Source organism: Myotis brandtii, unplaced genomic scaffold (genome assembly GCF_000412655.1).
Source record: "Myotis brandtii unplaced genomic scaffold, ASM41265v1 scaffold422, whole genome shotgun sequence".
Taxonomy (NCBI): Eukaryota; Metazoa; Chordata; class Mammalia; order Chiroptera; family Vespertilionidae; genus Myotis; species Myotis brandtii.
This window is the reverse complement of record NW_005366171.1, coordinates 2,667,761-2,680,130: the sequence shown is the minus strand read 5'-3', so window position 1 is coordinate 2,680,130 and position 12,370 is coordinate 2,667,761. Positions and strand designations below refer to the sequence as shown.

The 12,370-nt window shown below is 48.3% G+C and overlaps 1 protein-coding gene across 2 annotated transcripts; it reads right to left on the bottom strand.

The window, feature by feature from the left end:
- Positions 1 to 38: 38 nt before the first annotated feature.
- ADM (adrenomedullin) lies at positions 39 to 2,233 on the bottom strand. Of its 2 annotated transcripts, none has more exons than XM_014545866.1 (4): positions 2,068 to 2,233; positions 1,552 to 1,671; positions 1,263 to 1,415; positions 39 to 1,053 (listed from the first exon to the last, which is right to left on the bottom strand). In XM_014545866.1, exons 2-4 carry the CDS (start codon positions 1,647 to 1,649, stop codon positions 798 to 800), a joined length of 507 nt encoding a protein of 168 aa, XP_014401352.1. In that variant the 5' UTR covers positions 1,650 to 1,671; positions 2,068 to 2,233; the 3' UTR covers positions 39 to 797. The 2 variants fall into 2 exon arrangements, with proteins under 2 accessions (XP_014401352.1, XP_005874065.1); XM_005874003.2 differs by having other exon boundaries at positions 39 to 1,056; positions 2,068 to 2,232.
- Positions 2,234 to 12,370: the final 10,137 nt, after the last annotated feature.

Here is a 12,370-nt window from a genome sequence, read left to right as displayed (position 1 = left end):
ACGACGCGTGACCCGAGAATGAATCAGCATCGAGACAGTTTATTGGTTTGCTAGTTCGCATATCACCCTTTTAATGTAAATAGATTATACAGAGACGCGGTGTTTCCTTCTCCCACAAGAGGTAATCAGTCTCTTCCACACACACAAACTCGCACGCATCCCACGCAGCAGACAACGTTACACCTCGCTGAGACATTCACGTATTAAAACACTGAGGAGGGGGACAATACAATTGCTTTAAAATGCCCTTAATACAATATATATAATGTACAAAAATAGCTCTATATCTGAAGTTACGAAAGAAATCTTGACAACAAACTTAAATATCGATAGTTACCTCTGTATAGACAACACGCATTGCACTTTTCCTCTCTAGGTTTTGGAAGGTTCAAGTAATAGTGGGGCTGGCGCCCCGGTGGGGTGACACCCCGTGAGAAATCAGCTTGGGGGAAGGCACGGCAGCGGCTCGGACCCTGGCACCGGCAGGGTCTCGGCATTTTATTCTCAGTTTCTCTCCGGGAGCCTGCAGATTCTACTCCCTGGGATTCCTCGGCCCCCTCCCAGCCCCCCGAGACACCCGGGCCGGGGTTGGGCGAAAGGAACGCCGCCTCGGAGGAGGAGAGACCCCTGCAAAGCCCAGGGCTCGCCGCAGGAAGGTGCCTCCGGGACTCCAGGTCTGTGCAGGGCGGACTCAGCCCGGTCCCCGGGCGCTGAGAGGCTCGGCTCGGGAAGCCCTCCGCCTCGGGAGGCTCCATCCGAATGCAAATGCGATTGAAAGCTGCTACCACAGTTAAATCCTAAAGAGGGTAGCGAGCGCTTGATTCGAGCGGGAGGCTGGAGCCAGGCGTGCGTGCGGGCCTGCGGCCGTAGCCCTGCGGGCTGATCTTGTTCCTCGGGGCGACGCCGTCCTTGTCCTTGTCTGTTAGCTGGTAGATCTGATGCGCCAGCTTCTGCACGCTGCAGGTCCCGAAGCGACAGCCCGAGCTCCGCAAACCTTGGTATCTGTTCATACTCTGGCGGTAGCGCCTGACTCGGATGCGGGCGGTGTCCGGACTGCTGGAGAGGGAAAGGACAGCCCATGAGACCCCCCTTCCAGCAGGGCTCGGGCCCCCGACACCGGGAACCGGAGCCTTCTAGGACCAGAGGGGACTGGGAACTGCTACCGCGTTCTCAGCTGCCACACTGCCCTGACGACCCCCAGGGCCAGGGCGGTGAAGAACTCCCCTTGCCCACCCCGCAGCTGCAGCGCCGGGCATAGTTACCTGGCCTGGGTGCCGCGAGAGGGCCCCGTCACGTCCTGAGGCTGAATGATGGTCTCGGCCAGCCCGGCCTTCATGTCAGCGAGCCCCGTGGGGTAGCTGCTGCTGGATACCCGAAGTTCCCTCTTCCCACGACTTAGCGCCCATTTATTCCATCTAGAAAACACAAACGGACTCGGTTCGCATGGGTCCGGGCGAGGTCCCGGCCCGTCGCTACCCGCGTTCACCTCAAACCCCTCGGGACCCAGGGCCACGTCCACGAGGATCGAGGAAAGCCCTGCCTGCGACTCACTTCTTTCGGAACTCGGACGCCACGTCGAGCTGCGCGGTGTCTGCGCCTAGGAAGGCGAAGGAGCCTAAGCACAGGAGGGCGACGGGAACCAGCTTCATCCCGGCGGCGATGCGCAGACCCCTGGGGAGGGAGAGAAAGGAGTGTGAGCTCCGGAACCTGCCGCACCGCCCTGGCTGGGCATCGAGGGCGGGCAGGGGCCCCGGCGCGGGCAGCGTCAGCCGCGTCTGCCTGGCTCGGACGCTTATCTCCCCGGGGCGCAGAGAGGCGCCAGCGGCATTTGCACTCGCCGAGCGGGTGACAGGCCCCGCAGGGGAGGCCTCTGCCCAGCGCCAGGTTCCCTGCTCAATTCTTCGGAATTCGGCTGACCGAGCAGAGGGGTCTGGAGTTCCAGTTACGTGTGCACTAGCGGGGCCCGGGATGTGGGGCGCACCCTCGCCAAGGACTGCTCACCCAGCGGCCCCAGTCTCCCGCCTGGGCAAGGGTCCCCTCTTCACACGCCCCGCCTGCCGCACCTACCTGTTGAGCGCGGGATCTGCCAAGATCTGGGAGGAGAAAGTTCGAGACGGCGCTCTAGCTGTGGCAAAACCCCAACGTCCCAGCTGCAGCGAGAAACCAGAGGTGGTAAGGCTCCAACTGTTGCGTCTAGTGTCACCCAGAAACCTCTGAGTGGCTAGCGCCGGTTCCCCTGCTTTATAGGAGCGCAGGGGGCGGGGCCTGGGCTGCCCTCCGCCCTCCCTCTCTTCCATCCAGCGTGCGCGCTCCTAGATCGCGCGCGCTCATCGCTTGCCTGTGGGTGTGGGGTATGGAGTTTGGGGTTGAGGGGCGGGGGTATCCTTATGCCCAGAGGGCTTAGGGGTGAGCCTCAGGAGATGGGTGCAGGCGTTTCCACAGTCCCGACTCTGGGCACAGGGTTCACACCGTAAGCCCAGGCCAAGCAGGGCCGGTACAACCTCGTGGGGTCTTTCCCGACTATGTCTGCAGCCTACCGTGCGAGGCCTCCTGGCGTGGAGCTGCTAGAGCCAGCAGGGGTACCACGCGGATGGGCCAAGCCCGGCTCTCGGTAGCTGCGGTCTCCAGTGGACCGCGCCCTCTGCCGGCTCCGAGTCTGAGCTGGCCGGCGACCCCAGACTCCATCAGAGCACAAAACGTAGCCTATAGGAGCGGGGTCTCGCCAACACCCACCCCCTAGAGCGGCGGAGACTCCGGGTTTCTGGAATGGGCTGGTAAGATTTCACAATAGGGCAAGGCTCAGCAAGGCTAGTTTGAAAATTGGGGTGGAGGGGTATTTTAAGTTTCAGAATTCCCGTGCCTATTTGGAAATACAGGAATCACCAACATTAGGGAAAAAGATACCATTTCGGTTTCCCTCCCCCTTGTAATCCAATTATTCCTTATAAGGTTACAACCTGAGTTTGCCCGGTTGCCTCAGACCCTTCATTCACCGACTCTCAACGTGAGGATTCACTGCCAGGGAGCACACCAATGCTTCCCCCAGTTAAAGGCTACAGTTTACAAAGCACGGCCACACCTTGATCCCCTTTGAGCCTCACACCTCACACCTCCCCTTGAATTACGCGAGGAAGGTGGCCTTACTTTCCTCATTGCACTAAGTGGAAAACTCAAGTTCAGAGGGAGAATGTATGTGTCCAAAGTCACACCGAAGGCAGTCTCAGCAGCAGAGTCCCACCTCGGCTGGCAAGCAAGCACGGGAACCTGGGGCGCGGCGTGGATTTTTCTACGCTAGGGTCATCCTCTCCTCAAACGGGGGAGGAGAGCGCGAGCCCCCGCCCAAGCATTTATGCCTGTTCACGATGAATCACCCCCAAGCACGTTTGTCACCCCTTTGTACTCTCCCATCACTGCTTCTTGACTCTACTTTCTTACTTGTCTTTGGAGGACCAAATCCGGGAGGGTACTCAGCCCCAAGAAAGGCTCCCTACTTCTTGAGTGCGAGCCCGTGGTGTCCCATCACCCACTCACTACCCCAGTCGCAGGTCCCGAAGCCCAGTGCCTAGACTGGGAGGCCGAGGGCGCGAGACCACGAGGACGCTATTGCAATTCGCGGTGTGAACGTGGGAAAGTCACGTCCCTCCTCTGGTTGCCCCACCTGTAACCTGCCCCCAGCAGGTCTCTCAGCCTCTTGCCCTCTCTGCCTGCTGGTTCTGCCACAAGGACAGGCGGCGGGGCGCTGGGTCACGCGGACCTTTCCTGGACTGGGCCGCGTGCTACTGGCTCAGATGCCCTTTTCATTTCCCAGAACCATGGACATTGCACCTGGGGGAAGGTAAGGGCGTGCCCCAGTAGTTTGTCTGAGGACTCTTCCTCGAGTCACCTGAGCGGACCACCTGAGTTTCAGCTGAGGACAGGGGCAGATTCCTGGCCCTGGAGGGTCAGGGCGGTGCAGCCGCAGCCTCCTGGCTGGCCGCAGGGCAGTCATCGCGGCAGACCCGGCCAGGCGGTTAGTTTGTCCACACCGCAGACAGCAGGTATGACTGCAAGTCTGCTTTGTTTCCAGCAGCCTCCCCATCCTGTTGGGTTTTTCTTGCTTGTCTCCCATGTCCCATCTCTTCCTTTTCAGTGCGTCCCCTGTTAAGTCAAGCTCATCGCACAGACCCTGTCCAGGACGGGCTGTCTGTTTGTCTAAGGGATGGATGAGCCCCCATTTGTCGCCAGCTTTCAGCTGGGTCCGCGCCAGAACAAGGTTTTACTTTCATTTCCCGGCGCGCGCCTCTGACTACTGGGGAGGTCAAGGACAGCTGGGCGCCGGCCTACAGCCGGGGAAGGTCGCGTGGGCTGGATTCCCCTTCCAGTTCCCACCAGCCCTGGGAGGTTTGGTCTGCAGAGGACTCTGCTGCTGTACCTCGTTGTCTCCTGTGTCCTTTAGGAAAGCCTCTAATCCCTCAGAGGTGAGCAGGCTCTAGCTCTGGCTACGGGATCAGGAAGCGTGCTCTAGTTGTAAACCTCGCTCTGAGCTTTGGGCGGCTTGAACAAGCAAAGCAAACCCAGGAGTGCAGACTCGGATCTGTTAACCCCCCCCCCTCACCCGCCAGCAGCTCGGTCGCGGGGCCAAAATTTCTCACTAGAGAGCCTTGGCACGCTCCTGATCAGCCCAGGTGCGCGGTGTAGCTCAGGCGCGTAGAAATCCCGTGCTTGATAACCCTGACAATTCTTTCCTTAGAGTTCTGGGTTGGCAGCTCCGGAATTTGCTAGCCCATTCGTATCTGGAGAGAGAGAGAGAGAGAGAGAGAGAGAGAGAGAGAGAGAGAGAGAGAGATCCTGGGATATAAGTAGAAAAAAGCTATAAAATTTGCCAAATATTGGCATCTATTTAATTTCCGTGGAACCGCGGGTTCACTTATTTAATCATCGTAGAAGAAAAAAAATATTACTAGGATGTGTTTTCGGTTAAATGGTCAGATCTAGAAGGAAACAACACAGTGGGAGTTCTGCTGATTTGTTAATGTAGAGTTTCATCTATGCAAGTTACAGTGATTATAGATTCACACTGAGTAGAAGGAAGGAAGGAAGGAAGGAAGGAAGGAAGGAAGGAAGGAAGGAAAGAACATCTTTAAAATCTCACTGGCAAGAGAAGAGAGAGAAAAAAAGAAATTCTGGTTAATAAGAACCCACATTTTTTTTGTGCCCAAGAATTTTTAAAAGGTCAGATTGTAAATAAACCCCAACGCACTGTAATAAATGTGTGTATCCTGATATTATATATACAGACATACAAATATGCTGAAGGCTTGTTGTATAATGATGTCTTAACTTTTTCTTCACCTTGCAACTGAATTATTTTTAGGCCCTAGGTCCAAGCCTTTTTCTTAGTAATGTTTGGAATTTTAAAAAATTTGTGGTGGTGGCTTCTCAGCTAACATGGACACAATTCCTAAAGCCAGTGTGAGCACACTCAGGTCACGTAGAAAAGTAATGAGAAACAGTAAATGATATTAATGACATTAATAAGAACAAAAGTGAGTAGCTAAATGCATTGCATAATTATTGCAGATGCTTCTTTTTTCAAACAGGACATCTTATAATGTATTTACTATTCATACGGTTCAGAAGGCCTCTGCTAACCTGAGTGCTTGTTTAACAAGTTCATTTGAAAACACAAAGTGGGGTTAGAGAAAGGACACAATCAGCTTTGTGGATTTGCTCACCCACGTGGAGAAGTAAAGAAGGATACAAAGCAAAGCTCACGGCACTTTTGAGGGGTCTTTAACTTCTTCAAGGAGCTAATAAAATATCGGTCCTTTCCAGAAAAAATGCACATGTACACAGACCAATTTAAATTAGGCATACAGTTTCAGGAGGTTGACCAAGCTAAGAATGCTGACACAGAGTAAAGACCACTGTTTCTATAGCATTCATTGGAATGATGGAGTATTAAAGGGCAGTTAACATCTCTCTTTAGGGCATAATATTTTCCAGAGCATCAGCATAAAGAAAAGTAATGCTTTTGCTGCCTCATTTTTGTGCTCCTGCACAAAAATGTAAAGAATGTAAGTTGATATAGGACAAATGAAAGAGGACACAGAGAAGATGGTTAACATATAGAAGCTTGTTATACTAACAGCTATAACAAGCTATAACAGAACAAGATGAAATGACTTTGAGATAAATTTACTATTGATGGAACGATGAGTGGCATTCATAAATGGATCATAAAAGAGATGATTGGACTCTTTGGAGTCATCCCTAGACAATGAGAATGGCTACCTGCCTCCAGGTAGGGATCCTGTACTATCAGATTAGAGCCATTGGAATGAGGCACTTCTTATGTATGGACCTGCATGACTTGAAAGTTCCTTCATTCCTTTAACAAATATTTACTGAGCATGTCTAGCTCTGTGCTAAGTACTGAGCACACAGTAATCATAAATGCAAACATCATTCTTACCTTCAACATGCTTACATCAAGGTGGGGTAGCCAGTCATAAATAAATCTTCATAGGAATAAATATATGGCTATAAACTGTGGTAAGAGTTCTGAAAGAAAAGCAAAACTAGCGGACCTAATGTTCCAAATGGAGGAAATGGCATGTACAAAGGTTTAGAGATGAGAAGGAATTTGGTACATTAGAGGAAAATGAAAGGAGGCCAGTGTAGTTGGAATGTATCAAGTGAAGAAGAGTGATGTGAAATGAGATTAAATAGGTCATCAGGATTAGAGTCAACAGCACATTTTGGGACATGTTGAAAATTATGCACTTTGACAGAAGTTTTCCCACTGCAGACACAGCTGATTCTCACAGCCAGTCGGCCTGGAGGTCAAATCCCTCTAGTATTAACTACAACAATCAAGGCTTAACTACAGACAAAATGCGAAGACAAAGAAACAGGTCACAAATGACAGAAATGGAGGACAGCAAACGACTGGATATAGAGTTCAAAACCACGGTTCTAAGATTTTTCAAGAATTTTATGGAAACCGCCGATAAATGTATTGAGATCCTTAAGAAATCTAGTGAGACCCTCGATGTTGTGATAAAGGACCAACTAGAAATTAAGCATACACTGACTGAAATAAAGAATATTATACAGACTCCCAACAGCAGACCAGAGGATCGCAAGAATCAAGTCAAAGATTTGAAATGCGAAGAAGCAAAAAACACCCAACCGGAAAAGCAAAATGAAAAAAGAATCCAAAAATACGAAGATAGTGTAAGGAGCCTCTGGGACAACTTCAAGCGTACCAACATCAGAATTATAGGGGTACCAGAAGAAGAGAGAGGGCAAGATATTGAAAACCTATTTGAAGAAATAATGACAGAAAACTTCCCCTACCTGGTGAAAGAAATAGACTTCCAAGTCCAGGAAGCGCAGAGAACCCCAAACAAAAGGAATCCAAAGAGGACCACACCAAGACACATCATAATTAAAATGCCAAGAGCAAAAGACAAAGAGAGAATCTTAAAAGCAGCAAGAGAAAAAAAGTCAGTTACCTATAAGGGAGTACCCATACGACTGTCAGCTGATTTCTCAACAGAAACTTTGCAGGCCAGAAGGGAGTGGCAAGAAATATTCAAAGTGATGAATAGCAAGAACCTACAACCAAGATTACTTTATCCAGCAAAGCTATCATTCAGAATTGAAGGTCAGATAAAGAGCTTCACAGATAAGGAAAAGCTAAAGGAGTTCATCACCACCAAACCAGTATTATATGAAATGCTGAAAGGTATCCTTTAAGAAGAGGAAGAAGAAGAAAAAGGTAAAGATACAAATTATGAACAACAAATACACATCTATCAACAAGTGAATCTAAAAATCAAGTGAATAAATAATCTGATGAACAGAATGAACCGGTGATTATAATAGAATCAGGGGCATAGAAAGGGAATGGACTGACTATTGGGGGGAAAGGGGTGTGGGAGATGCGGGAAGGGACTGGACAAAAATCGTGCACCTATGGATGAGGACAGTGGGTGGGGAGTAAGGGCAGAGGGTGGGGTGGGAGCTGGAAGGAGGGGAGTTATGGGGAAAAAAAGAGGAACAAATGTAATAGTCTGAACAATAAAGATTTAATTAAAAAAAAAAAAAGAATGAGCACCAGCTCCCGAGGGGACTCATGCTGCGACATGACCTCACGTGACCTCTCCCCAAGCGTCTGAGGCTGGTTCCTGCCCAAGACAGGAGGGGCTAGGCCTGTGCTTTCTCCACCCCGGGGCCTCTCCTGCCCTTAACAGAGGCAACCACGGTCTTTTCAAAGGCAGAGCGACATGGTCAAAAGAGCGCTGGACTGGGTGTTACCCAGCTGACCGAACCTTCCCTGGATCTGGGGAAGGATGGGGCCAACGGGGTGAGGCTAGAGGTAGGAAGACCAGTTCAGGGATCTGACCCCCACTCCCCCCTCCCATAAAAAAAATTATGCACTTTATTTATAGTGATGTGGGAAGTTCTTGACAGGCTTGAAGAGGGGAGAGACATGACCTGATATACATTTACTTAAAAGATCATTTTGGCCATCAAATGTGGTGGATGGATTAGGGAGGAGCAAGAAGGGAAGCATTGATGCTGCCCTGGAGTGGAGAGGGCCCAGTCCCCCCATAATCTCTATTAATCTACCCGCGTGCGCGCACACACACACACACACACACACACACACTAAACTTCACCAACAGAGCCAGTTTGCACCATGGACATGCAGCCTGTTCAATTGCACAGGGCCCTGCACTTGGTTTAATGCTCTGCTTGTTACTATTTTGAAAAAAAATTTTTTAAATATATTTTATTGATTTTTTTACAGAGAGGAAGGGAGACGGATAGAGAGTTAGAAACATCAATGAGAGAGAAACATCGATCACCTGCAATCAGCTGCCTCCTGCACACTCCCCACTGGGGATGTGCCCGCAATCAAGGTACATGCCCTTGGCCGGAATCAAACCTGGGACCTTTCAGTCTGCAGGCCGACACTCTATCCACTGAGCCAAACCGGTTAGGGGCTATTTTGAAAATTTTAAAAGTTTCTCTTTAACAGAGCGTCCTACACTTTCATTTTGCACTGTGCTCCGCAAACTATGTAGCCAATCCTGCTTACTAAATACACGTGCACTCTAAGTAAAAGCTCTGCAATCTTGCACAGCATCCATTTATACTGTAGCTGCTAACATCAGGGGTACTTCATATGAGCGTCAAGATTCGACTAGTCATGTAATCACACACGAGAAAGCAACAGCTGGACAATTTCTAATAGCCATCTCTGACGCCACCTTCCTACACCCCAAACACACACCCAAGGTAAACAGTGTGTTTACTATACAAACTTAAATTGAACAAGTATTCATAACTCGCTTGCTGTCCTTAAGTTTTACCTAAATGGGAAGCCTGGAACCACCAGTAAAGCAGGGAAGCCAGTTAGGAAGCTATTGCAATAGTCAAGGTGGGAGGTGATAGTGGCTCTGGCTGGTGGGGTGGCAGTAAGGGTGGGGGCGAGTGCACATATTTTGGAAGTAGGATCAATAGGACTGAGTGATGAATGTGAGGCTGAGAGAGAGGCAGGCGTCATGTGTAACAATCACTAAGTTTCTCACTTAGACAACTGAGTGAATGGAGATGTGGCAATGAATCAAGGAATTTTCTGCCACAGCTACTTAGTCTCACTTGTTACTGGTTGGAAGAGGCCGTTTGAAGAGGCCCCAGCCCTGCCTGTGGAAGTTTAGTCAAGTCACACTCTCATACCACCATTCTGAAGTGTAGTGGCTAACCACAGGAAGCACTTGAAATGACTGTACAGATTAACCACTTACTCCGAGACAGTCAACTGTAGGAGAAATAGACTGATAATTCTTGCTCGCTAGTAATCACCTCCTTTTTGTCTTCCGAAGCATAAAAGAAAGGCTCTCTACACTTCATCGTGTTGCAGTCTTCCTTCCTGCTCCTACTAGCCTTCTGTAAACAGTCTGGGCTTGCTTTACATCCTCACTTAAAAAAAAAATCTCCACCCAAGGATATGTTTTTTATTGATTTTAGACAGTGAGGAGGGTGGGGGGAGAGAGAGAGAGAGAGAGAGAGAGAGAGAGAGAGATCAATGTGAGAGAAACATCAGTTGCCTCTAGTAAGTGTGGGAATGGAATCTGCAACCTAGTTATATGCCCTGACCTGGAATCGAACCTGCAACCTTTTGGTGCATTAGATGACAGACACTCCAACCAACGAAGACACCCAGCCAGGGACGTCCTCACTCTTTGATGAAAGGTGTTGGTACTTATCTCAGGGGATAGTCTGACCTTCAGCCAACTTCAATAATCAGGCTGCCTTGTCAGGGCTTATCAGTTTCAGCAGACTGCTAGCTGTTGGCTGAAAAGCAAAGCATAGTTCTAGTGTATGCTAAATATGATCATGTGTGTATACCAACACATGGTGCCTTTCTACATATACCTGGGATATGTCAAAATCCCAGGAACTCGTTGCCTAAAAAACACTTTAAGAATAATTTTTTACTTTTCAATTACAGTTGAGGTACAATATTATGTTAGTTTCAGGTATGCAATTTAATGATGAGATATGTATACATAACTTACTACAATCTAGTACCTATCTGACACCAAGTTCTGATCATCCAAAGCAGCCAGTAAGAAGGCAGAAGCCAATTTTATTATTCATATTTTTGATTTTTTTCTTTTCTTCTTAAAGAAGACCCTTTAACATTTCTTGTAATATTGGTTTAGTGGTGATGAATTCCTTTAGCTTTTTCTTATCTAGGAGGCTCTTTATTTGTCCTTTGAGTCTAAACAACAGCTTTGCTGGGTAATCTTGGTTTGTAGGTCATTGCTTTTCATCACTTTTTAAAATATATTTTTATTGATTTCAGAGAGGAAGGGAAAGAGAGAGAGATAGAAACATCAATGATGAGAGAGAATCATTGATCGGCTGCCTCCTGCATGCCCCTCACTGGGGATCAAGCTGGCAACCTAGGCATGTGCCCTTAACTGAAATTGAACCCGGGCCCCTTCAGTCCACAGGCTGATGCTCTATCTCGAGCCAAACCGGCTAGGGCGCTTTTTATCACTTTGAATATTTCCTGCCAATCCCTTCAGGCCTGAAATGTTTCTGTGGAAAAATTGGCTGATCGTCTTATGGGAGCTCCCATGTAGATAACTAACTGCTTTTCTCTTGCTGTTTTTAAGATTCTCTCTTTGTCTTTAACCTTTTACATTTTAATTATGATGTGTCTTGGTGTGGGTCTCTTTGGGTTCACCAGGCTAAGGAAGTTTTCAGTCATTATTTCTTTAAATAGGTTTGGAATGTCCCTGAAATGGCTATGTTACAGTAACCATTTGTAACTCTTCCTTTTTATAATACATTTTGGGGGGATATCAGTAGCCACCAGCATGGTATGGTCTTTCCTGGAGAGGCAGACCAAGGGGGAGAATGGTGCTAACACTGGGAACAAGGTCCCTAAAAGAGGCTGCTGCCTAGGGAGCTGGCGAAGGGCCCAAAGCCCTTCTTCCCCTAAAGCCAGTGGGTCCAAGGCGGTACCTCTACCACTAGCCAGGACAGACATCCCAAGGACCCAAGAGGGCCTGCCATGCCACCAAGTCCTGATCATCCAAAGGAGCCAGTAAGAAGGCAGAAGCCAAGAGCTAAAGGCAGGGTGGAGAGAAACTAAGATTCTGTTGGAGTTTTTAGCCCCAACAAACCATCACTGTAACCCATTTACCAACAAAAATCCCCCCCCCCTCACAAAAATAAGTAAAATGGGAGTCCTACCTCATGTCATGTTTAAAAATTAATTCAAAATAGATCAATGACCTTAATATAAGAGCTAAACTATTGCAGGGTATGAACAAACTTTCCTCTACCCTCAAGGTTCTTCTGGTTGATTTAATAATTAAATAGACATGCGACAGATTAGCAATAGAAAATAACCAAATTTAATATATACATTTGTATGAGAACCCCACATACATGAGAGTCAGAGACCCCCACATGCAAGAGAGCTTCAGAGACAGAAGGGGAACGTGTGTATATAAGACATCCTGAGGCATGGATGAAGTAAGGTGCTTGAGGATTTCAAAAGAAGTTTGCCCTGCCCTATAGATAGGTTGAAGGAAGTTCTTTTTTATTATTTAAAAAAAAATTAAAAATTGTATTGATTTTAGAGCGTAAGAGGAAAAGAGAGAGACTTGTTGTTCCTTTTACTGATGAATTCATTGGCTAATTTTTGTATGTGCCCTGACTGGGGATTGAACCTACAACCTTGGTTTATCAGGACAACACTCTAACCAACTGAGCTACCCAGCCAGGGCTAAGAAGTTATCTCTTATAATCTCTTATGGACAAGGCCTCTAATTCAAGTTCTTCTAGGTCTTTAGGG

Bases quoted from the DNA above. Each gene is read 5' to 3' on its own strand.
- ADM (XM_005874003.2), bottom strand. From the start codon at position 1,649: ATGAAGCTGGTTCCCGTCGCCCTCCTGTGCTTAGGCTCCTTCGCCTTC. The intron at 1,416-1,551 runs GTGAGTCGCAGG...TGTGTTTTCTAG, and splicing joins GCGTCCGAGTTCCGAAAGAA to ATGGAATAAATGGGCGCTAA. The intron at 1,057-1,262 runs GTAACTATGCCC...TTCCCTCTCCAG, and splicing joins TCTCGCGGCACCCAGGCCAG to CAGTCCGGACACCGCCCGCA.